Source organism: Grus americana, unplaced genomic scaffold (assembly GCF_028858705.1).
Source record: "Grus americana isolate bGruAme1 unplaced genomic scaffold, bGruAme1.mat H_34, whole genome shotgun sequence".
NCBI lineage: Eukaryota > Metazoa > Chordata > Aves > Gruiformes > Gruidae > Grus > Grus americana.
In genome coordinates this window covers 18,691-44,310 of record NW_026561354.1, presented here as the reverse complement: position 1 = coordinate 44,310, position 25,620 = coordinate 18,691, and the positions used below count along the sequence as shown (strand labels likewise).

The 25,620-nt window shown below is 43.9% G+C and overlaps 1 protein-coding gene across 3 annotated transcripts; it reads left to right on the top strand.

The window, feature by feature from the left end:
- On the top strand, nucleotides 1-24,887 carry LOC129200302 (myosin heavy chain, skeletal muscle, adult-like). Of its 3 annotated transcripts, none has more exons than XM_054811626.1 (38): nucleotides 1-204; nucleotides 291-434; nucleotides 528-684; nucleotides 2,734-2,761; nucleotides 2,859-2,976; nucleotides 3,063-3,155; nucleotides 3,763-3,826; nucleotides 3,920-4,018; nucleotides 4,112-4,215; nucleotides 4,296-4,434; nucleotides 9,159-9,277; nucleotides 9,379-9,528; nucleotides 10,598-10,768; nucleotides 11,564-11,870; nucleotides 11,962-12,029; nucleotides 13,444-13,531; nucleotides 13,623-13,740; nucleotides 14,918-15,041; nucleotides 15,774-15,910; nucleotides 16,120-16,375; nucleotides 17,274-17,516; nucleotides 17,600-17,776; nucleotides 17,862-18,007; nucleotides 18,095-18,185; nucleotides 18,274-18,663; nucleotides 18,907-19,033; nucleotides 19,138-19,256; nucleotides 19,534-19,730; nucleotides 20,147-20,330; nucleotides 20,417-20,582; nucleotides 20,755-20,879; nucleotides 21,071-21,379; nucleotides 21,480-21,683; nucleotides 21,953-22,078; nucleotides 22,174-22,344; nucleotides 22,431-22,535; nucleotides 22,666-22,761; nucleotides 24,735-24,887. In XM_054811626.1, the coding sequence occupies exons 1-38, from the start codon at nucleotides 1-3 to the stop codon at nucleotides 24,885-24,887; spliced, it is 5,817 nt and encodes a 1,938-aa protein (XP_054667601.1). The 3 variants fall into 3 exon arrangements, with proteins under 3 accessions (XP_054667601.1, XP_054667600.1, XP_054667599.1); XM_054811625.1 differs by having other exon boundaries at nucleotides 11,959-12,029; XM_054811624.1 differs by having other exon boundaries at nucleotides 11,564-11,873; nucleotides 11,953-12,029.
- Nucleotides 24,888-25,620: the final 733 nt, after the last annotated feature.

Sequence of the window (25,620 nt, the reverse complement as noted above, 5' to 3'; positions counted from 1 at the left end):
ATGTCTTCGGATGCTGAGATGGCCGTCTTTGGGGAAGCAGCTGCATATCTCCGAAAGTCAGAGAAGGAAAGAATTGCAGCCCAGAACAAACCTTTTGATGCCAAGTCATCCATCTTTGTGGCCCATCCTAAGGAATCCTTTGTGAAAGGGACAATCCAGAGCAAGGAACCAGGGAAGGTCACTGTCAAGACTGAAGCTGGAGAGGTGAGTGAAAAACAAGGCTGAAGGACACCATTTGATTCCCAGTCTCAACTCTTAGCTGCCATACATGGATCTCCTCCTTCTGACAGACCCTGACTGTGAAGGAAGATCAGGTCTTCGCCATGAACCCTCCCAAGTACGACAAAATCGAGGACATGGCCATGATGACCCACCTCCACGAACCCGCTGTGCTGTACAACCTCAAAGAGCGTTACGCAGCCTGGATGATCTACGTAAGTACCAGCAGCAGTCTTCCTTTGGGTAGCTAGGAGGAACTGCTCTGCCAGGCTAAGGGGAAGCCAACGTGCTGTCTCCCTTCCTCGCAGACCTACTCGGGTCTCTTCTGCGTCACTGTCAACCCCTACAAGTGGCTGCCGGTGTACAACCCGGAGGTGGTGTTGGCCTACCGAGGCAAGAAGCGCCAGGAGGCCCCTCCACACATCTTCTCCATGTCTGACAGTGCCTATCAGTTCATGCTAACTGGTGAGTGGCTGTAACTCCCTTAAGGTAATTATACTGTGAACAGCTTTCAGGGGAATAACAAGTTGTGTCTAAACTCTCAGTTTGGATTGTTTCTTTCCAGGGTCATTTCCCAGATCACCCATATTTGTTACTCCAAAGATTCTAGATGTCCCTTTAAGCAGAGTCTCAAAGAAGCTGTGTTTAGCTCTAAGGAGTATTACAATAAGCATAGAGTGAACTCCTCCAGATCTTTTTTCCTTTTCTTGTTTAAGTCCCCCAATGAGATCACATCAGGTTTAGCACTTTAATATACCATTTCATAGGTTTTTTACTGCACATCTGAGCTTTATGCTGCAAAAACATTATTTCAGTGGGCAATAAAGCCATTTTCTCCTTCTTTTGGGCACAGTATAAAAAGATACTAAGAACATTAAGAAAACAATTAGAATGTTTCACAGAATCATAGAATCATTGAATCATAGAATGGTTTGGGTTTGAAGGGACCTTAAAGTCCATCTAGTTCCAACCCCCCTGCTGCGGGCAGGGACAGCCTCCACTAGATCACATTGCCCAAAGCCTCATCCAACCTGGCCTTGAACACTTCCAGGGATGGGGCCTCCACAACCTCTCTGGGCAACCTGCGCCAGTGCCTCACCACTCTCACAGTAAAGATTTTCTTTCTAACATCTAATCTAAATCAACCCTCCTTCAGCTTAAACCCATTACCCCTTGTCCCACCACTACACTCCCTGATAAACAGTCCCTCTCCAGCTTTCCTGTAGGCCCCTTCAGGTACTGGCAAGCCGCAATTAGATCTCCCCGGAGCCGCCTTTTCTCCAGGCTGAACAACCCCAAGTCTCCTAGCCTGTCCTCATAGGAGAGGTGCTCCATCCCTCCAATCAGCTTCGTGTCAGAAAAGTGGCCTATCTCTTGTGGCAGTGTGCTGTAGCTACCCTGGCCTACCAAACTTTTAAGGAGTTCCTTGGTGTAGAAGTCTCTGTGGCTGCCTATGGGACATGGTGGGGTGGGCTGCCGGAGTGCAGCTCTGAGCAGTTCCAGTGGAAGTAATGAAAACTAAAAATGACAAAAGACTTGACGTGCATGTACCTGCCTACTCATGTGGTAAAATTGTAGCGCACAAGGCTGTGTGATGTGCATAATATGCTGGAAACAAGAAGCTGGGCATGTGTAAGGAATAGTGTTGTGGGCTTGAGTGAGTAAAAAATTAAGATCAGGTATGGCAACATCATATAGTTGTTGAGTGTTGAGCCAGGGGTTATTCCAGATGCTAGTGAACTGCATGCAGACAACAGTGATTTCTAGAGGGAAACGGCGGTGGATCATGTGGATTTATGTCTCTCTGGGCTAATGGCTTGAATGAATATGAATCACTCCCTGGGTTACACTACAAAGTTAGTTTAGATATACCTGTGTAGCTTTGGTAAAATGTCTACTTTAATCTTATGCAGCCAAGAATATACATGCCTGAAAGAATAATGCCTAAAGTACAGAAAGAGATAATATGTTTTCAGTGGGCTGATGGGTCCTCTGATGGGCCTGGAAACAGCTGGAGCAGGGTATTCTTTGGACTCCCCCACTTGCCATTGACTCTCTATACTGGGAGGGTGCAGATGAGCTTTTATCATGTAACCTAACATTAACCTGCAATTTTAATTTCATTTGAATATTTCCTCTTTTTTTTTTTCCTCACTGTGTAACTTTTAAAACATGATCTGAATTTTTGCAAGAAATCTAGCAAAAAATCAAAAGAGAAAATGAAGATGGTGAAAAAACCTACATTAGAAAACATTAATTCTTCTGCATTTGATAAAAAGGTGAATGAACAAAGGAAAGGAAGATGAAAGAGGGAAAAAGTTTTGCTGAAAGGTTAATTTTTTGATAGAATCCAAAATCTTTCTAGGGCGGAGCACTACTGAGGCAAGTTACTTAACTGCCAAACATATGTTTTTTGTCAAACAACTACCATGATATCTTATTTTTAGACCATTTTTAGTATTTTCTGTGTTGTTCATTGGCATTACAGTTTCTTTGTTTCTGCCTCTAATACAGATCATGAGAACCAGTCGATCCTGATCACGTATGTACACCCCTGCTCGGGTCCCTGCAGGGCTGCCCGGTGCCAGGGGACCTCCTGCCTGACCACACGCTCTCTGCTTCTTTCTTTGGTTTGACAGCGGAGAATCCGGTGCAGGGAAGACTGTGAACACAAAGCGTGTCATCCAGTACTTTGCAACAATTGCAGCGAGTGGGGATAAGAAGAAGGAGGAGCAGCAACAATCAGGCAAAATGCAGGTGAGTTACCAGTTACTAACATTTTGTCTAGTTCTGCAGTTATGATGTGGATTTTACTATGTGTTTTAACAGTAATTATCCTGCAGGGAACGCTTGAGGATCAAATCATCAGCGCCAACCCACTGCTGGAGGCCTTTGGAAATGCCAAGACTGTGAGGAATGACAACTCCTCACGCTTTGTGAGTTTTCAGGCAAAACCGGCTTCAAATTACAAGGGGGAAGAAGTGTATTGTTATTGATTGCTTCCTGAAATTCAACAATAAGAAATTTATATTCATGTTTCCTTAAATATTTCCTCATTTTATAGCTAAGTATTGAAACAAAAGACAGAATACACATATAAATGACAGAAATAAAATTTAAAATGGAACCTTAAGTGTACATTCAGTGCAAATATACCCTGAAATGGTAAACTGGTAGAATGATACATACATCTGTTTTCACTGTATAAAATATTCATTCCCTAGTTCAGCCCTCAGCAGAACTTAATTGAAATCTAGATCAGATTGTTCTGGGACTGATACAGTCAAGTTTTGAAACAGCCTCTGGGTACCTTTCCTAAAACTGCAATACACTAATATTAAAAACATTGGTGTTCATGGCTAGTCAGAATTTCTCTTACTGCAGTGTGTGATGTTGCCATTTGTGCTTTCATAATAAACCTCTAGCTCTGACTTCGCTATGACTCCCTTTAAGAAGTAGAGCTTCCCTTCTGTTGTCCAAACTCCATCTACATATCTTCTCCTTAAAACTGACATCTCTTTTTTTGTTTCCCCCTTTCTTAAGGGTAAGTTCATCAGGATTCATTTTGGGGCCACAGGCAAACTGGCTTCTGCTGACATTGAAACATGTAAGAGACCCTCCTGGCCTGATCACATTCCTTCCTCCCTTTCCACCTCAGTGTACTCTCTCAGACCTAACTCTGTCCTACTATCCTTGGCAGATCTGCTGGAGAAGTCCAGAGTCACTTTCCAGCTCAAGGCAGAAAGAAGCTACCACATATTCTATCAGATCATGTCCAACAAGAAACCAGAGCTAATTGGTAGGAAGTATTAGGAATTCTTTGATGGAATCTGAACATGTTTAACATTTATCTTCATTCTTATGCCCAGATATGTACTATTCCTCTTTGCAGACATGCTCCTCATTACCACCAACCCATATGACTACCAATTTGTGAGTCAGGGGGAGATCACTGTTGCCAGCATTAATGATCAGGAGGAGCTGATGGCTACAGATGTAAGTGACACAAAGCATATTGGTATGGTGAAAGTTCCGTTTAATGACCCAGAGGTTTATTTGACTGATTCTGTTGCCAGAGTGCTATTGACATCCTGGGCTTCACTGCTGATGAGAAAACAGCCATTTACAAGCTGACAGGGGCTGTCATGCACTACGGGAACTTGAAGTTCAAGCAGAAGCAGCGTGAGGAGCAGGCAGAGCCGGATGGCACGGAAGGTATGAAGATAATTTGCTACTGATGTCTCTGTACTACCAGCAGAATTTTGCATTGTGAGACCATCAGAGTCTGTAGAAAACGTGTTTTTTGAAAATGGCAAGCTTTTTTCCTTCTAAGAAGAGACTTTTTTTTTTTTTTTGTAAGAAATTGAGTTAAGCATTCCAAGGACAAAAAAAGATTGCTTAGATGTCGTCTTCTCATTGTCTTTAAGCCCAAATTCTAAATTTTTAGGTTTCTTGGCTCTGAAATCTCCATTGTCTCACATCACATTCTCCCAGTCTCTCATCACATTCTCTCCAGTCTCCCATTGTCTCACATCACTATCCTCCCAGTTCTAGGGAATGACATTGAAAGAAACAGATAGATATGGTTTATCAACACCTGACTCTGAAGCTGGTGTCACGAGCAGAATTTTTGGGTTTTCAGTCATGGGATGATCTCAGACCTGCTGGGGCCTGATGGGATTCACCTTTCTCAATGGGGGAAAAATGTTTTTGTTCATGAGTTAGTGCGACTGATTGAAAGAGATTTAAATTCCATTTGGAGGGGGAAGGGATAAAATTAGGCTTACTAGAGATAAGCTATGTGATAGCATGACAATGGCTGAGGGATAGTGTGCTAGTGAGAGCTTACACTCTTCTCCATAATGTACTGCGTACTCTGGAATGCTATTTGAAATATTTGTACACTATTGCATGCAGTATGAGGAATAAACAAGAAGCAGAAGCTTTGTCTCAGTCCCAGAGCTATGACATCATTAGCATAAATGAGACTTGGTGGGAAGAGTGCTGTGACTGGAGTGCTGTGATTGATAGTTATAGGCTTTTCAGGAGTGAGAAGCAGGACAAACAAGGTGGAGGGATAGCACTGTATGTTGAGAAGTTGGACTGTACAGCGCTTGCAGTTGGGGACAATATGATTGAAAGCCTCTGTGTAAGGATTAGGGGAAAAGCTAATAAAGCAGATGTTGTGGGAGTCTACGTCAGATCACCCAGCCAGGACGGTGACACTGATGTACTATTCTATATGAAATTAAGGGAAGTCTCAAATCAGTTGCCCTTGTCCTTACGGCTGACTTCAACTTTCCAGATGTTAACTGGGGCTATCATGCAGTAGACATGAACAGGTCCAGGAAATTCCTGAAACACGTTGAAGATAACTTCTTGATACAGGTACTAAGGGAGCCAACTGGGAAAGGTGCCCTCCTGGATCTGTTGTTTGTAAATAGAGATCTTTTTGTAGATAATGTGATGATTGGTGGCTGTCTTGGCCGCAGTGATCAGGAAATGGTTACGTTTAAAATATTTGGTGATATGAGAAAAAAACTGTCAGCAGAGCTACTACCCTGGATGTCAGAACTTTAGGATGCTCAAGAAGCTAGTTAATAAGATCCCTTGGGAATCTGTTTTCCAGGGTATTGAGGTCCATAAGTACTGGTCACTTTTAGAGAGCCATCTTTTAAGAGCACAGGAGCAGACAATTCCAATGTGTTGGAAGTCAAGCAAGCAGGGCAGAAAGTGGCTTGACCTTGATCAGGGATCCCTTGAACAGGGATCTTCTTCTAGAACTTAGTAGGAAAAAGAAAGTGTATGGACTTTGTAAGCAAGGTCAAGGTACACAGGAAGACTGCAGAGATGCTGTTCACCACTGTAAGGAGAAAATTCATACAGCCAAAGTTCAGTTCAGTTGAAATTGGCCAGTACTGTGCTGGATAACAAAAAAGGCTTCTTAAAGTACGTTAACAGCAAAAAGAGGACTAAAGAAAACAGTAGTCCATTACTTGATGAGGTTGGTCAGCTCACAAATAGGGATAAAGAAAAAGCAGACACATTTAATGCCTTCTTCACCTCTGTCTTTAGCACCAATGATGGGCCCCGGGACCCCCTGAGCCCAGGGTTGGAGGACTGTGACTAGGGGAGTGATAAGCTACTAATTGACTTCAAAATTGTACTGGATTTGCTGCTGCAACTGAATGCACATAAGTCTATGGGCCCCAATGGGATTCATCCTAGGGTACTGAAAGAGTTGACCAATGTTGTAAGACCTTGCTCAGTTATTTATCAGCTGTTTTGGGAATCTGGAAAGGTCCCAGTCGACTGGAAGCTAGCAAATGTTATTCCAATTTTCAAACAGGGCAAAAAAAGATGACCCTGGTAATTATAGGCCTGTCAGTCTCACTTTGGTGCCTGGTAAAGATATGGAGAAGATTATTCTGGACGTTATTAAAAAAACAGTTGGAAGACAATGCAGTCATCAGTCAAAGCCAGCATGGGTTCATGAAGGGAAAGTCATGCCTTATTTAGTATACTTTTATGACAAGGTTACCCACCTAGTGGATGAAGGGAAGGCAATGGATGTGGATTTTTTTTTTTATTTTAGCAAAACTTTTGATACTGCCTCTCACAGTATCCTTCTGGACAAAATATCCAGCATACAGCTAGACATGTACACAATACAGTGAGTGAACAATTTGCGGAAGGGTTGGACTCAAATGGCTGTAGTAAATTTGGTAACATCTGACTGACGACCAGTCACTAGTGGTGTTCCCCAGGGCTCAATTTTAGGTTCAATTCTCTTCAGTGTTTTTTTCAATGACCTGGAAATGGGAGTTAAGTGCACACTAAATTAAGTTTGCCAATGATACTAAATTAGGAGGAACAAGTGATTACCTTGAGTGTAGAGAGGTCTTACAGAGAGATCTTGATAGAGTGCTGGGCAATTGCCAACTGCATGAAATTTAACAAGGACAAATGCTGGATTCTGCACCTGGGACAGTATAATCTTCAATGTACATATAGATTGGGGGACAAGAGGTTGGAGTGCAGCCCTGCATAAAGGGATCTGAAGGTTTTAGTTGATAAGTCAACAATATACCCTGGTGGCCAAAAGGACCAACCATATCCTGGGGTGCATTAAGCACCATATAGCTAAATGGTTAAAAGAAGTGATTGTACCACTATACTCAGCATGGGTATAGCTTCACCTCAAGTACTGTGTACAGTTTTAGGCTCTGTAGTACAAAAAGGATGTAAAAATATTTGAATATGTCCACTGGAGGGCATAAAGGATGGTGAAAGAACTAGAGGGCATCACTTATGAAGAACAGATGAGGATACTAGGCTTGTTTAGTTTAAAGAAGAGGAGATCGAGGGGTGACATCATTGATGTAAACTTCCTGATGAGGGGGAGGGGAGAGTGAGGTGCTGATCTCTTCTCTCTGGTGTATGGTGATAGGATGTGAAGGAATGGCTTAAAGCTGTGTCAGGGGAAGTTCACATTGGATATTAGGAAAAAAGTTCTTCACTGAGAGGGTGGTCAAGCACCAAAGTGTTTGTGGCCCCAAGCCTGTCAGCATTCAAGAAGCATTTGGACAATGCTCTTAGATATATGGTTTAATCTCTAGGTTGTCCTGTGTGGACACAGTAGTTAGACTTGATATTCCTTGTGGGTCCCTTTCAAACCAGGATATTCTATGATTCTTGTGTTGGGTTTGCATGGCAAGGTTTTGGTAGCAGGGGGGGCTACAGGGGTGGCTTCTGTGAGAAGCTGCTAGAAGCTCCCCCTGTGTCTGATAGAGCCAATGCCAGCCGGCTCCAAGACGAACCTGCCGCTGGCCAAGGCCAAGCCAATCAGCGCCTCTGTGATAACATATTTAAGAAGAAGAAAAAAACACTTAGAGAGAGAGCTTTTGCAGCCGGAGAGAGGAGTGAGAAGATGTAAGAAACTCTGCAGACACCAAGGTCAGTGAAGAAGGAGGGGGAGGAGGTGCTCCAGGCACCGGAGCAGAGATCCCCCTGCAGCCCGTGGTGAAGACCATGGTGAAGCAGGCTGTCCCCCTGAAGCCCATGGAGGAAGGATGAGGGGGTGTAGAGATTCCACCTGCAGCCCATGGAGGACCCCACACTGGAGCAGGTGGAGGCACCTGAAGGAGGCTGTGGCCCCTTGGGAAGCCCACGCTGGAGCAAGTTCCTGGCAGGACCTGTGGACGCGTGAAGAGAGGAGCCCGCACCAGAGCACGTTTGCTGGCAGGACTTGTGACCCCGTGGGGGACCCACGCTGGAGCAGTTTGTTCCTGAAGGTCTGCACCCCGTGGGAGAGACCCACGCTGGAGCAGTTCATGAAGGGCTGTAGCCCATGGGAGAGACTCACGTTGGAGAAGTTGGTGAAGGACTGTAGCCCATGAGAGGGACTCCATGTTGGAGCAGGGGAACGATGAGAGGAGTCCTCCCCCTGAGGATGAAGAAGCGGCAGAAACAGCGTGTGATGAACTGACCGTAACCCCCATTCCTCGTCCCCCTGTGCCACTGACAGGGGGCGGAGGTTGAAGCCGGGAGTGAAGTTGAGCCCCGGAAGATGGGAGGAATGGGGGGAGGTGTTTTAAGATTTGATTTTATTTCTCATTCCTCTACTCTGTTTTGCTTGGTAATAAATCAGATGAATTCCCTCTCTCAGTTCAGTCTGTTTTGCTCGTGACGGTAATTAGTGAATGATCTCTCCCTGTCCTTATCTCGACCCACAAGCTTTTCGTTATATCTTTTTTCTCCCCTGTCTAGTGAATGAGGGGAGTGATAGAGCGGCTTTGGTGGGCACCTGGCCCCCAGCCAGGGTCAACCCACCACAATTCTATGACTAGAATTCTATAAACTACCCTTTTGAAATAATTTTATCAAAAACTGTGCATCATCCAATAATTGATTCTTCTTCTCTCTCTTTCTATTATCAGTTGCTGACAAGGCGGCCTACCTGATGGGTCTGAACTCAGCTGACCTGCTCAAGGCACTGTGCTACCCTCGAGTCAAGGTTGGGAATGAGTATGTCACCAAGGGTCAAACTGTGCAGCAGGTAACAATGAGTTGGTGATAGGGAAGTTCTTCCTTGAATTAGCATCGTGAGCATTCTCTTCAGATCTGCATGGTAACTTTCTTTCTTTCCTCCTGGTATAGGTGCACAATTCAGTAGGTGCTCTGGCAAAGGCTGTCTATGAGAGAATGTTCTTGTGGATGGTTGTTCGTATCAATCAACAGCTGGATACGAAGCAGCCCAGACAGTACTTCATTGGTGTCCTTGACATTGCTGGCTTCGAGATCTTTGATGTAAGGAAAAGAGTTTCTTAAATGCTTCTTAGGAGAGCCATCCAACTATTAAGGAAACTCAGAGAAATATGTTGGTTTATTTTACATGATAGTGGAAAAATGATTATGTGCTTATAGGAGTTCAGAAGCACCTGGCCATACAAATGTTATGTATGAAGAACAATTCAGTAATAACAATTCTCCAGAAATACAAAAGTTCTTATAAGGCATAGCAAGTGAGTGTTAAAGATCCATCAGATAGACCATTGTAGGCTGAAAATGGTGGCAAATGAACATGGGCTTTCTGCAACATCATGTTTGATGTACTAGGGCACCAAAATTATGTGTTTCAGGATGCAGTGAAAACCAAGGATTTTATCTGAAAGAAGAGAAATATTTGAATGAAATAACTGAAATATTAAACTTGAATCAGAAAGAAGTGCTGTAACATGCCTAGGGACTAATCTTCTAAAATTTTTCCATGAATGTGCTTTATAACTGTGTACAAATTAGGAATATTTATTGCAAAGAATACCAGAAAATCATTTGAGAGCACTGAATTTGAAGTTTATCTTTCTTCAATATGAAGGGAAAGATATTACTGAGAATGCTGAACATAGCACTTAGTATAGTGTAGGTTTCCCTGTGAAAGCTTGTGAGTTTAAATTTCTCAAGTTTCTCTTCTTTCAACTTATGATACCATTGTTGCATGACAAGAACAGAGTGCTGACATGAGAGAAGAGAGCTGCAGTGCTAGTCTTCAGATGCATGACATGCAATTACATAGAGTTCCTCTGACCACAGACACCTATTATGTTGAATAACACTAGTCAGTGTTAGGAGAAGGACACTTGCCCTACAATTGACTCTTTCCACTAGATATAGCTGTTAAGTAAAGGACAGATTAGGCTGCTCAGCTGTGTCTGGTACATGCTTGTTACAGGAAAGATGCTGTAGAAGAGTGCTACAGATGAATTATAAGCCGATCTAACCATAGAACTAGTCTGAGTGGAAAGTAATGGAGTAAATCTCACTATTCTATAGAAGTAGGAACATGGTTCAGAAATAGCTGCATCTGTCTGTTTTGCAGTTCAACAGCCTGGAGCAGCTGTGCATCAACTTCACCAATGAGAAACTGCAACAGTTCTTCAACCACCACATGTTCGTGCTGGAGCAGGAGGAGTACAAGAAGGAAGGAATTGAATGGACATTCATTGACTTTGGGATGGACCTGGCTGCCTGCATTGAGCTGATTGAGAAGGTATCCTTCCTGTTCAGATGCATTATGCATCTGGGAATTCTATAGTTACTTGGCATCAGTTTTCAGAGGACTCTGCCACATTCACATCCAAACATTCAGTTTTGGTTATTCAAAATACCTGAATATATAGCCTATTTTATCTATGAGGTTTCAACAACTTCATGGCAGCAGCTCTGTACTAATCTCTTCAAGAGCCAAAACACTGCAAATCTCCCAATAACAGCATTCTTTCATAACAGCTGGAGTTAGTTTCCACTATAGAGCCTGCAAATTTCTCTTAAGCTCTGATAGATTAATTTCTGCCTAGCAGTACAGCTACAAATGAAGATTTTTTTTTTTTTTAATATTTGCAATATAAAAGATGGAACTTCACAACTTCGAGTTGACAGTTATACTCTCAGGTGCATCGGAGCAATAAGAGAGCAGTAAAGTTCTTTACAGTACATGACATTCAGTGACTAAGAGGATCTTGAACAAAGAGCACATTTATTAAGACATATCCATACACTGTGAGCTGTTTAGACCAAGAGTTTTTGTGAATATGACATTTTTAACATTATCATACAAATTTTCTAGCACAAATGATGTAAATTTCCATCAGTCACTGAGCCTTTGAAAGTAAACTGACTAAGTATCCATGTTTAACCTTGATATTTGGATTTGAAAAGACACAGCACTATTGCCTGATTGATACCACAGTCTTTATTTGTGATGTCATACGCTATTGAGTATTGCTCAGCCACCTTTGTGTCAGAAGGCCAATTTGACATCTGTATTTCTTTTTCCTTCTTCCAGCCCATGGGCATCTTCTCCATCCTGGAAGAGGAGTGCATGTTCCCCAAGGCAACTGACACCTCTTTCAAGAACAAGCTCTATGACCAGCATCTGGGCAAGTCCGGCAACTTCCAGAAGCCCAAGCCTGCCAAAGGCAAGGCTGAGGCACACTTCTCCTTGGTGCACTATGCTGGCACGGTGGACTACAACATCTCCGGCTGGCTTGAGAAGAACAAGGACCCCCTGAACGAAACTGTCATTGGGTTGTACCAGAAATCATCTGTGAAGACACTAGCCTTACTCTTTGCCTCTTACGGTGGAGAAGCAGGTCAGTTCTATAAAACTTTTAGGTTCATCCATGCACAATGTACAGGGAGACTCACAGATTAATTTTTTTTTTTTTTTTAATTCTGTAGAAGGTGGTGGTGGCAAGAAGGGTGGCAAGAAGAAGGGTTCTTCTTTCCAGACTGTCTCAGCTCTTTTCCGCGTAAGTACATAATTTGTTATCTCTGTTGATCTGGAAATGGAAAATAAACTCCCTTGAAATCTGAATAGTTCTTGGCTCTAGTTTGGTAAGCTTTAGTCACAGTTTTTTAGAGTTCTTGACCCATGTTTTTATAGTAAGAAAATCCCTCATGTCATTTAACCTCTGTTGCAGTGGATGCAAAGCTTATCCCTTTATCCACTACTTTACAATGATGTTGGCAGCTATGATAATAAAATTATCTTACATAGCCTAGAAGGCTACTTTCCCTTTCCTACAGTTTTCAAGGTGAAATATAGTCTCGTAATGAGATTGTTTTCCCTTTCTGATTAAATTACTTTTTCACCCTCCCCATGTCAGCTGCACACTCTAGCAGTTAGCCTGGTATGTGTGAAATATCCCCATATCTTAAGCTCTAGACTATTAACAAGTAGAGGCTTAACAGTTCTTTCTCAAGCCTGGGCCTTCCTGCCTGGCTTTTCCATATGCTTCTCCCAGGTGAAGTCGCTGTTCTTCCCTGCAGGTATTCAGGACCATATACTCATCCTTCACCTTAGGGCTACCTTCTTCAAATGGCCTATTTCCTCCTGAATTGCTTTTGTTTTGTTCTTGGTCCCCTTGTCCAGCCTCCCCTGGAATAAAACATGGGCATGTGTGCCTGGGCTCCAGGAGCAGTCACAGGTACAGGTTTAGAGCTCTCATGGGTGAAGGACAGTTGTAAATGTCTCCTTAGTTGTCCTCCTATTCTTCTGTTCTTCCTGGTAGACTCACATTCTACATCACACATTTGAAAAACTGTCAGTTTTCCAAGATAAACTTGGTAGCCTCTGCCACATTGGGTTTTATTCTGGTTTGGGATCCACCATAATTGTCAAAACTGGCTTTTCAAACATGGCTTACATCACAAAAATACCTCTTTTGATATGGGTTAAAAAAATTGGGAATCTGCCCTCTCAGATGTGATTTGAGGCAGGGCAAATATTACTGATAGCTGTTCAGTTTACAAGGCTTTGGTCCACAGCTAGAATCTGTTGCCCACTTCTCCACTACTGTTACCTTTGTGCCTACCTCTGAATCACATATAAAAAAAAATCTTTCACACTTGGCTCCACCAGGAACGTAGAATAAGTGCCAATATTCACTTGAATTAGCTCATTATTTGGAATAGAATTTGTGAAACATATAAAATATAGTGATATTTCAAATAAAATTATGTCATTAGCATTGTCTATGAGCTTTGTACTGCAAAATGGCAAATTTTTTTTACATTTGTTTTACCACAGTATTCATAAAATAGAAAAGAATACTATATTCATATGACTCCAGCAATTTTGATGGCATTATAGTAGTTTTACTGTAAAGCTGAATATGCAGAACAAACATTTATTAATATAAACTTTTGTTCATAATTCTTCAGGAAAATTTAAACAAGCTGATGACCAATCTGCGCAGCACTCACCCACATTTTGTGAGATGCATCATCCCCAATGAAACAAAAACACCTGGTAAAAGCCTCAAGTATATAGAGACCTTCCTGTGATACTGAAAATCTCTATGTTGCAATCCACAGTACTCATTTGTGCTCTGCATTGTTAGGTGTCATGGAGCATGAACTGGTGCTGCACCAGCTTCGGTGCAATGGCGTGCTGGAAGGGATCAGAATTTGCAGGAAAGGATTCCCCAGCAGAGTCCTGTATGCTGACTTTAAACAGAGGTCAGGTTTCTCCAGCATACTGTCTTATTATAGCTAAGTCTACATGTATACAACCTTAACCTGGTGGGACAATTTAGGGCCATGTTATGACATTGATATATCTTTTGTAGACATGGGATAAGTACTCTTTGTTTTCTTTACTCAGCACCTGTTCTTCTGACAGCATTACATGACTCACTGAAAGCAAACAGGACATAGACGTATCCTCCCTAGAAAGGTCCTGACATTGTCTGTTGCAAGGACAGCTGGAATCTGCATAAGCAGTTATCAGGGAGCAACAATGGTCAAGTGCTCCCTAAGAGAAGGAGAACTAGGAGCTGAAAGTGACCGCAGGGCTGACTCTCACCAACACCACCCAACAGGGTGCAGTCCAAAAGGGTCTGAACATGATGGCCAGAGCTGAGAGCTGGTAAGGCGTTCATTGACAATCCCAGACAGGGCAACCATTGAATCAGATCAAGGAGCCATCTGGGTAGTCCTGTCAGGAGCAGCAGGAGATGGGGCTAGAGACAGCACTGGAAACAAAGCTACAATATCCATACAGGAGCTCCATGGAGGAGACAACTACTTACAGTATAGGTCCAAGGTCGATCAAGAAAACAAGGACAGAGACTGGGCTGGAGAACAGCTATGATGTAACTCATGAAAGAAATGACATCCCAGGCCTAAGCTGAAATGGAGCCCATGGGCCCGTGGTGGAGGCCCCAGGTGAGGCTGGTAAAGGCTGTTCAGACCTATTGGTGCCTTCAGGGCCCTGAGAGCAATATGATTACTTAGAGACAGATTAGATAGTGTGCCAGGTTTCCTTCCAGTCGCAGCTAGCTCAAATTCCAAACTAATGCAGCTTTTTTTTTGTAACTTCTATATGTTAGTTATTTAAATAATGCATTCATTATAATATTTAACACAGTGTTTTCATTTTTTAAACAATTATTTTACTGTCAGTGATACTGTAGTATCATCTACTCCATGTAGAATTATAATGGCTAACTCGTTGCAAAAGTTTCTCACATTGCTCAGAAAACGTGTCTCTATCTAAGAAAGGAATGTCTCAAAAAATCAGTCAAGGTTCAGCCAAGACATTGTCCTGCCATGTTGTCCAGCCAATAAGCTTTTCTTATAAAAGAATGTTAGCTTGGGTAATAAGAATATTCTTACATTCTGCTTTTTTCTACAGATACAAGGTGTTGAATGCAAGTGCTGTCCCAGAGGGACAGTTCATGGATAGCAAGAAAGCTTCAGAGAAGCTCCTTGGAACCATTGCCATTGATCACGCCCAATATAAATTTGGTCATACCAAGGTACAAGTACGTCTTGGTTAAAATGTAGAGATTTGTTACAGACATATTAAGATAGGTATGAATGAAATATGAATAGAAATGTACATTCATGAAAGCACTAGAAACAAAAACAGTGCAAGGACTAAAGCAACAGGATGCATAAATAACTAAGGACATGATTGCCAGCAGTAAAAGTGGTAGCAGGAAGATGTAGATTGCACCAAGACCACAGGGTAGTCCCATAAGCAAACATTCTGTGCTCTGTTAACTAGGAGGATGGCAACAGAAAGACTGTATCCAAAAGATACAGAAAATGAGGAAACAAAAGAAAATGGACAGCAGCCTTCACTGAGTTTTGTGAAGTATGGAGCAATATTCTGAAGTGAAGAACATTCGGCAAAGTCATTGATTCCTAAAAGGGATAAAAAAGCTTGTCCAGTTACCAGTTTGTGACTGCCAATCAAGATAAACCTAGAGGATGTAGTGAGGAATTGGTAGCTGAAATTTCTTGGGTTTTTGTATATCAGACAAGTCATACCATCCAGACTACCGGCACACACTGGTGTTTGTAATCATATTGGTGTGAAAGCGTGAGTGGTTAAAGTCAATTTAGAGAACTAAATAAAATAAAAATATCATCTTCCCCTTCCATAAAGTCTCAATTACTTTGGTAACAGTAATTCCTATGGAAATGTAATTTGTTTGTGTATTGATGACATAAGAGTGATGTCTTATGCCATCCTGTTTCTCAAGGTGTTCTTCAAAGCTGGACTGATAGGTCTCCTGGAGGAGATGAGGGATGAGAAGCTGGCACAGCTCATCACCTGCACACAAGCCAGGTGCAGGGGCTTCCTGATGAGAGTGGAGTACCAGAGAATGGTGGAGAGGAGGTAGACATTCTTCTTAAAGTTCATCTCATTGCCCATTGTTTCTGCAGCCATTACACTAACAATTCTTTCCATGTGTACTGAGTAACTTGCTATGGGTGACTGTGCTTGAGCAGGAGGGGTGGGACGAGATGTCCTCCTGAGGTTTCTTCCAGTCTCAACCACTCTGTGATTCTGTGATTTAGTCATTCTGTGTTTGATTTGAATTTCAGGGAGTCCATCTTCTACATCCAGTACAATATTCGTGCATTCATGAATGTCAAGCACTGGCCCTGGATGAAGCTGTTCTTCAAGATCAAGCCCTTGCTGAAGAGTGCAGAATCGGAGAAGGAGATGGCCAACATGAAGGAGGAGTTTGAGAAAACCAAGGAAGAGCTTGCAAAGTCTGAGGCAAAGAGGAAGGAGCTGGAGGAGAAAATGGTGACCCTGCTGCAGGAGAAGAATGACCTGCAAATCCAAGTACAGGCTGTGAGTATCATCAGTGCACTTCATACTTAGTAAAAAATGAAGATCAAACACGTCTTCCAAAGAACAGAATCAAATAGGACTAATTAATCTGCACAGCAGCCATGATGAAACTCAACTTTATTAAAAAAGGCCATATACATACTGTCATAGATGTGGCCTTGGTAGGTGATTTGCATTGGAGATACATCCCCATAGACTCAATGTAAAGAAGAAAATATCTCCAATAAAAGTATATGAGTGTTTATAAAATATATAAAAATTAGAAACATATACAAGACAGATATCATATCTAAAACATATGTAAAAACATATGTGTGAATATATAATATATCTACACATAAAGTAGATCTACACATAAATGTATATATTTATTGTATATATTTACAAAACTATATGTATATACAAACACAGTGTGAAGCACATATATATATAAAAAAGTACATATGACCATATGGTCACACTCTAACTAAATGTTGTCTGAAGTGTTCTAGCAGGAATAAGAGTAAAAAGAAGTATGAAAAAAATCCCAACATTTCAGAGGCTTCAATGTATGATGAAAAGCATGGGAGACATCTTTATCCAGAGAATACACTTGTAGTTGAGTAGGTTGATTTTTCTGAAAGAGCACTTCCTTCATGAGTCAGGATGCTGGGTTCTAAATCTGCACCAGAATTACTAATAGGCTACATAGCAATGATCACTGAGGCAAAGGTCACAAGCAAAACCTAGAGAATACATGTAACTCTGTATAGAGCTTCACTATAAAATATCACTTCAGTGAAGAATATGAAACTAATTATATAATGTACAATATTCTAAGCTACAAAATTGAATAAGTGAAAAAATCACGAGATATAAACAGTAATAAGAAAAACTTAAATAATTATTTCTATTGTAGGAAGAAGATAGCTTGGCTGATGCTGAGGAAAGATGTGACCAGCTCATCAAAACCAAAATCCAGTTGGAAGCCAAAGTAAAGGAGGTGACTGAAAGAGCTGAAGATGAGGAGGAAATTAATGCTGAGCTGACAGCCAAGAAGAGAAAACTGGAGGATGAATGTTCAGAGCTGAAGAAAGATATTGATGACCTTGAATTAACACTGGCCAAGGTGGAGAAGGAAAAACATGCCACCGAAAACAAGGTTTAAAACAGATTTTGTGACCCACATTCAAGGTAAAGAGATACATTTCCAATTCTGGTAACAAGATTGTTTTCTTCTACCAGGTGAAAAACCTCACAGAGGAGATGGCAGCCCTGGACGAGACCATCGCCAAGCTGACAAAAGAGAAGAAAGCTCTCCAAGAGGCCCATCAGCAGACACTGGATGACCTGCAGGCAGAAGAGGACAAAGTCAATACGCTGACCAAAGCTAAAACCAAGCTGGAGCAGCAAGTGGACGACGTAAGCACACAGGCATATAGCAAGAAGAGAACAGGTATGGAGTTAGACCTGGCTGGCAGAGCACTGATAGTCTTGCTCTTTTTAGCTGGAAGTGTCCCTGGAGCAGGAGAAGAAACTGCGCATGGACCTTGAGAGAGCTAAGAGGAAGCTCGAAGGAGACCTGAAGATGGCCCACGACAGCATAATGGATTTGGAAAACGATAAGCAGCAGCTGGATGAGAAACTGAAGAAGTAAGCGTGGCTGTGGGGCACCCGAGTGCTGGGCTGGTGCACTTGTCTTTTCCCTTTGAGCTCTAACATGGTTTGCTTTGCCTAAAGGAAAGACTTTGAAATCAGCCAGATCCAGAGCAAAATTGAGGATGAGCAAGCCCTGGGCATGCAATTACAGAAGAAGATCAAGGAGCTGCAGGCAAGTCTCTGTCCCTTCTCCTCTTCCCCCCAGTCTCAGGTGAGGCAGGAGGAGGGCATGGGTGTGAAGGGTCCCTAATGTTCCCCAGGCTCGTATTGAGGAACTGGAGGAGGAAATTGAGGCTGAGCGAACGTCTCGGGCAAAAGCAGAGAAGCATCGGGCTGACCTCTCCAGGGAGCTAGAGGAGATCAGCGAGCGCCTGGAAGAAGCAGGAGGAGCTACCGCAGCTCAGATCGAGATGAACAAGAAGCGTGAGGCAGAATTTCAGAAGATGCGTCGCGACCTCGAGGAGGCCACGCTGCAGCACGAAGCCACGGCTGCCGCCCTGCGGAAGAAGCACGCGGACAGCACAGCTGAGCTTGGGGAGCAGATCGACAACCTGCAACGAGTGAAGCAGAAGCTGGAGAAGGAGAAGAGTGAGCTGAAGATGGAGATTGACGACTTGGCCAGTAACATGGAGTCTGTCTCCAAAGCCAAGGTATTGAAAAATATACTGAAAACAACTTGAAAATAAATAATGTTGAAACATATCTTTTTAAAATATGATCATGTTACAATATAACTCTCTGTCTCTGTGTAGAACTGTATTTCTAACTTTCTAACCCCAATGAGCCGTATAGAGCTTGCACGGCTGATGACATTTTTCTGGTGAGAATCATGCAGTTCCTAAGAAGGAGGCAACCATACACTAATCTTCTTTCATTCTCTGTGATCTCCACAGGCAAATCTGGAGAAGATGTGTCGCACACTGGAAGACCAGCTGAGTGAGATTAAGACAAAGGAAGAAGAGCACCAGCGCATGATCAATGACCTCAGTGCTCAAAGGGCTCGCCTGCAGACAGAATCAGGTGAGAGAGCCTCCTCTGTGCTGTGGAATGGGAGAGCTTCCAAAACCAGTTTGTTTGGGCCACGAATGACAAGGAAAATATTTCCTTTTTGTGTGTTTTCCTAGGTGAATATTCGCGCCAGGTGGAGGAGAAAGATGCTCTGATTTCTCAGCTGTCTAGAGGCAAGCAGGCTTTCACCCAACAGATCGAGGAACTCAAGAGACAATTAGAGGACGAGATAAAGGTGATCATAGTTCCTACAGCTGGCCACTGAAAACGCTCTTAACTTCACACTGCCTGGTGAGGACAGGGTCTGCTTAGCACAAGCAATACTGGGAGAAGATTTTCATTTCTGCAGGGAGTGCGATTAGTGGATTTTGTCCTCCAGACTTACATCTGTCCTTCACTGCAAACACCCACACCCTCCCAGCAGTCATGTTCACAGTGTTAAATTAATCCATTACAAGAGATTTCCCAGGATATTACCATCCCTTGTCCCAATCTCGCTCTTGCCCCCCCAGGCCAAGAACGCCCTGGCCCACGCCTTGCAGTCTGCTCGCCACGACTGTGACTTGCTCCGGGAACAATATGAGGAGGAGCAGGAAGCCAAGGGGGAGCTGCAGCGTGCCCTGTCCAAGGCCAACAGCGAAGTGGCCCAGTGGAGAACCAAATACGAGACGGATGCTATTCAGCGCACGGAGGAGCTGGAGGAGGCCAAGTACGTTGGGAAAGTGAGGAAGAGAAAAAAAGGGGTAGACTAACAAGGAAAATTTGAAGACACAACTGTGATATTGGCCTAAAAAGTTAAAGCTGTGCTTTGGGGCAGGGTAAGGGCTGAGGGAAAGTATATCCTCCAAAGTGTGTGGCTTATGAAATGTAGAGGAAAATATCCCCCTGACCCAGAGAATGGTACAGAAAACCTTTGGACAGTACATGCAGAAGGCACAGTGGTTGTTCAAGCCTGGGAATCAGAACTGGGAAAACAGTGACTTACTGGGAGAGGACTGGCACTGTCTGTGCATAGCATACATACTCAAAGAAGTGATAAACCGTCCTGTTGTGAAAAGCCCATCAGCCACAAGCCACAGCCTCCTCTTTGCTCTCAAACCATGAGCTGTGCTTATCTCCTCCCAGGAAGAAGCTGGCACAGCGGCTGCAGGATGCAGAGGAACACGTCGAAGCCATCAATGCCAAATGTGCTTCCCTGGAAAAGACAAAGCAGAGGCTGCAGAACGAAGTGGAGGACCTGATGATTGACGTGGAGCGAGCGAATGCTGCCTGCGCGGCTCTGGATAAGAAGCAGAAGAACTTTGACAAGGTCTTCTGGGCTCCAGCCTTGGGGCTCCTGGGCAGAGCATCCCCTCCTGATTGCCACGTCCATACTCACGGCCCATTTCTCTTCAGATCCTGGCAGAGTGGAAGCAGAAGTATGAGGAAACGCAGGCTGAGCTGGAAGCCTCCCAGAAGGAGTCTCGCGCTCTCAGCACGGAGCTGTTTAAGATGAAGAATGCCTATGAGGAGTCCTTGGACCACCTGGAAACGCTGAAGCGTGAGAACAAGAACTTGCAGCGTAAGTCCCTGGCCCTCTGCTCCCGGCCGGGCTTTCTCACTATCCACCACCACCCACCGCTCCACATGGGTCCTTGCCTGCAGGTCGGCAAAGATGCCTGTCACCTTGGTGCGACAGGGCCCTTCCCATTCTGCTCTGTGCCTGACCAGGCGTTTGGTCTTTGTTCCCACAGAGGAGATTTCCGACCTGACGGAGCAGATTGCCGAGGGAGGAAAGGCGATCCATGAGCTGGAGAAAGTCAAGAAGCAGATTGAGCAGGAGAAATCTGAAATCCAGGCTGCTCTGGAGGAAGCTGAGGTAGATGCCCATAATCACTGGCATCAGCACTAAAAATATGAGCAATGGGGACATATGGCTAAAACCTGCCTGGTCCCCCTCTGTTCTGGCTGGGAGCCAGCCAGCTGAGATTTCCTGAAATAGCCTGTAATTTTCTGGAAAGCCAGCAGTGGCTTTATCGACATTACAAATGTTTGTGCCCGCTTCTCTAGGCCTCCCTAGAACATGAAGAAGGGAAGATCCTGCGCCTCCAGCTTGAGCTCAACCAGGTGAAGTCTGAGATTGACAGGAAGATAGCAGAGAAGGATGAGGAGATTGACCAGATGAAGAGAAACCACCTCAGAATTGTGGAGTCCTTGCAGAGCAGCCTGGACGCTGAGATCAGGAGCAGGAATGAAGCCCTGCGGCTGAAGAAGAAGATGGAGGGAGACCTGAATGAAATGGAGATCCAGCTGAGCCATGCCAACTGCGTGGCCGCAGAGGCACAAAAGAACCTGAGAAACACACAGGCAGTGCTCAAGGTCTGTTCAGCAAAGCTAGAGAAGGAGAAAAGTCTTCCCTGACATTTTTGGCACCCAAGCGCACACTGACGCCTTGTAATTTCTTTTGTCCCTTTTACAGGACACGCAGATACACTTGGATGATGCTCTCAGGACCCAGGAGAACCTGAAGGAGCAGGTGGCCATGGTGGAGCGCAGAGCAAACCTGTTGCAGGCTGAAGTTGAGGAGCTACGGGCAGCCCTGGAGCAGACGGAGCGGTCGAGGAAAGTGGCTGAGCAGGAGCTTCTGGATGCCACTGAACGTGTGCAGCTCCTCCACACCCAGGTGAGGCACTCTGCTGGAAATGAGTCCCATCAACAAGAGACAGCACAGAATGACATTGCGATGTATCTTGTAAGTGATGACTATGTAAACATTTGAGGAGCCATGCTGTGATACGGCCAATCTAGCCAGCCCCCCACGTCTGGTGTGCTGCTATGGCGCTAAAGAGGACTCTTGCATTAAAGACTTTCATAAACAATACTCTCACTGTCAACTCTTGATGTGGAGGCATTGGGTCTAAGAGTACAAATCATGTCTTTCCTGTTGCACAGAACACCAGCTTGATCAACACCAAGAAGAAGCTGGAAACAGACATCGTGCAAATTCAAGGTGAAATGGAGGATATGATCCAGGAATCCCGCAATGCTGAAGAGAAGGCCAAGAAGGCCATCACTGATGTGAGCTGGGGCCTGCTTTCAGTGCTGATGGTGGATGGATTCTCCCTCAAACTGTCTCCAGCCCCAAAATGGCTCTGATCCTTTTCTCTCATCAGGCAGCCATGATGGCAGAAGAGCTGAAGAAGGAGCAGGACACCAGCGCCCACCTGGAGAGGATGAAGAAGAACCTGGACCAGACGGTGAAGGACCTGCAGCACCGTCTGGATGAGGCTGAGCAGTTGGCACTGAAAGGAGGCAAGAAGCAAATCCAGAAGCTGGAGGCCAGAGTGCGTAGGGCTTTTATTTGTGGATGAGTGAACGTGGCACATAGGTAATCACCAGGGAAGCTCCAAAGATGGTCTTCTCATTGCAGGTGCGGGAGCTGGAAGGGGAGGTGGATGCTGAGCAGAAGCGCAGCGCTGAAGCCGTGAAGGGTGTGCGCAAGTACGAGAGGAGGGTGAAGGAGCTGACCTACCAGGTAAGGCAGGAGGCCTCCTTGGGCTGAGAGAGTTTTCTCATAGCGAGTCAAATTTCCCAAGGGGAATTGCTAACCTCACGTGGTGGGAAACCAGGAACTCATTCTCTGTCCTGCTTACCAACCACTCTAGTCTGAGGAAGACCGGAAGAATATTCTCAGGCTGCAGGATCTGGTGGACAAGCTGCAGATGAAGGTGAAATCCTACAAGAGACAAGCTGAGGAGGCTGTAAGTATCATTCTGAGTGGTGATAAAGACATTTTCAAAGGGCAAAACTTGGGCATTGAGGAAGTGATTTTGAGAATTTGAGAGTTGCTTTTTTCTTTTTATCATGATATGTTTCAGGTTTGATAATGTATCCTCAGGACTGATTAGGAATTCACAGAACAATAAGAAAATAGTTATATTTAAAAATATGAAGACTATATCAGATTATAAATTAACTTAATTTCAAATATAAATAATCCTCAATTCTCCTTCACAACAACACAGCAATTAAGTAATTTCTTCAAAGCTATCTTATTAATATAATATTTTTAAGTTGTTTTGGGGTTTTTAGTTTTGTTTTAAAGACTATGGTTTTATTTGGTATTTCTGTCCCCTAATAGAAATGTGGTTTTGATAAGCATGTTAGACTTTATACCATTTCTAGAATGTGAGGTACCAGGGTGTGTAAACAGTGATTTAGCATTTCATATTGCATTTAATGAAAATGGGGGCCCAGAGGTGCTGCTTGAAATTGTCGGTGCCTCCTAAAAGTAGTCCAGCAATGGTGGCAACATGCTGTAGATCAGTTTCCAGCACCAGATGTGGGGATCATCCCAGCACTTCAGAGTTCGCAGTCAAAACAGAGGTCCCGAGGAGAAAGAGATTTGTCTTGCTGGAGCTCACAGTTTTCCTTTGTGAAGCTTGGGCTGATACATTCTGGTTCAGGTGATGAATTGCTCAATGAAGGAGCTGCAGGAGGAGGTGAGCAGACTGTTTTGTTTCTGGAATGCCAAACAGGAGAGCGACAGGTCCTTGGAGAGACCCTGGAGGAGCGAGAGCTCAAACCCTACATTACATGAAATAACATTGTCTGAAGCTACACTTGATGGAGACTTCCAAGAAACTTGAAGCTTTTGACATCTGTCATCAGGCGAAGGCACATTCCACCTACAGATGTACACTTACAGACTAGATACAGGGTCTGGTGACAAATGAGATATGCTTCTTCAGAGAAAGCATCTGGGCCAGGTGAACCTGCCCCATGCTTCCATGAAGTGGTGATGAAAGTGGTTGGACACTCTTTTATAAATAGAGTGGAGGAACTCATCTGCCACACAGATCTTTCTCAGGAAGTTTGCCCCTTGCCAAGGGCTGTAATCCAGGATGTTGTGGAGGGACTAACAAATCTTGGCTAGCCATCAGATTATTAACCATTACTTCTAGACATGTGGATTCCTACTTTGAGAAGGAAGCAGGACTAGGTAAGCTGCTGAGATCCCTTTCATCATGAGTTAATCACTGTTTCTGATGCTCAATGGTACCACCCAGAGATTACAGAGCTCTGGGGACTACAGTGAAAGGCCTGGGAGCTCAAGTGTTGTCCTCCCTGATTCTGCTGATCAAGGGGACCACTTGGGTATGAAAAGATGCATTCTTCAGGTCAACAGCTGGTTATGTGGCTGGTGTAACAGGCAGGGCTTTGGCTTTTATGACTTAATCTTGTTTTGTGAGGAACAAGAACTTCTGGGGAGTGGTGGATTTATGTGAACAAATAAGGTAAAAGCATATTTGCCAGCATGCTTGCTGATTCAGTGATGAGAGCTTTAAACAAGGTTTATTGGGGGACGGTAACAAAATTGCCCAAATAAAAAGACAAATGGATGCAGGTAGGAAGTATCTGGGGGACAGCATGATGGGGAAGGTTCTCACACCTCTACTGAGAAAGCAACATGGAAGGAAAGCCATCTCATGTGTCTGTAGACAAACTCATACAGCATGGGGAACATGCAGGAGGAATTAGAAGTCTGTGTACAGTCACTGCAGAGCTAAGACCTCCCTGAGACCACAGACACTGTGCTAGCTCTTACGACTAGACTGTTTTTAAAGACCATCTGTACAAAGCACAAGAATGTGCAGGAAGTCAAGCAGGCTACAAATAGAGGAAAATGGAAGTGTGAGCCTTTCCATTTTCACAGCTCTCTCTCCTTGCACAGGAGGAGCTGTCCAATGTCAATCTCATCAAGTTCCGCAAGATCCATCATGACCTGGAGGAAGCTGAGGAGCGGGCTGACATTGCAGAGTCACAGGTCAACAAGCTCCGTGTGAAGAGCCGTGAGATGTATTGGAAAAATGAAGGAGAAGAATGAGGATCTAGAAAGTTGTAAAGTGACAAGGGAATACACAGAATGTGAAGCTCCCTCACTTTTTTTCCCAACACTGTAGTTAGTTCTTTTAGAAATTTGTAGAAAATAAAGTTTGTAGAGATCTTGGCATAGTAAGTGTTTCAAATTACTTCTCTTTTTCCATCTGCAATCTCATTAATCTTTTCTATATCCTGAACTTTCTCTATTGTCCATTGTATACCTGAATTATGGTGTATCCTTATATATAATAATGGAAAATTATTAAATATATAGGTACATATACATATCATAGAATCATAGAATGGCTTAGGTTGGAAGGCTCCTTAAAGATCATCCAGTTCCAATCCCCCTGCTGTGGGCAGGGTCACCCTCCACTAGACCACATTGCCCAAAGCCTCATCCAACCTGGCCTTAAACACTTCCAGGGATGGGGCCTCCACAACCTCTCTGGGCAACCTGCGCCAGTGCCTCACCACTCTCACAGTAAAGAATTTCTTTCTAACATCTAATCTAAATCGACCCTCCTTCAGCTTAAACCCATTACCCCTTGCCCCATCGCTACACTCCCTGATAAACAGTCCCTCTCCAGCTTTCCTGTAGGCCCCTTCAGGTACCGGTAAGCTGCAATTAGATCTCCCCGGAGCCGCCTTTTCTCCAGGCTGAACAACCCCAAGTCTCCTAGCCTGTCCTCATAGGAGAGGTGCTCCAGCCCTCTGATCAGCTTCGTGGCCCTCCT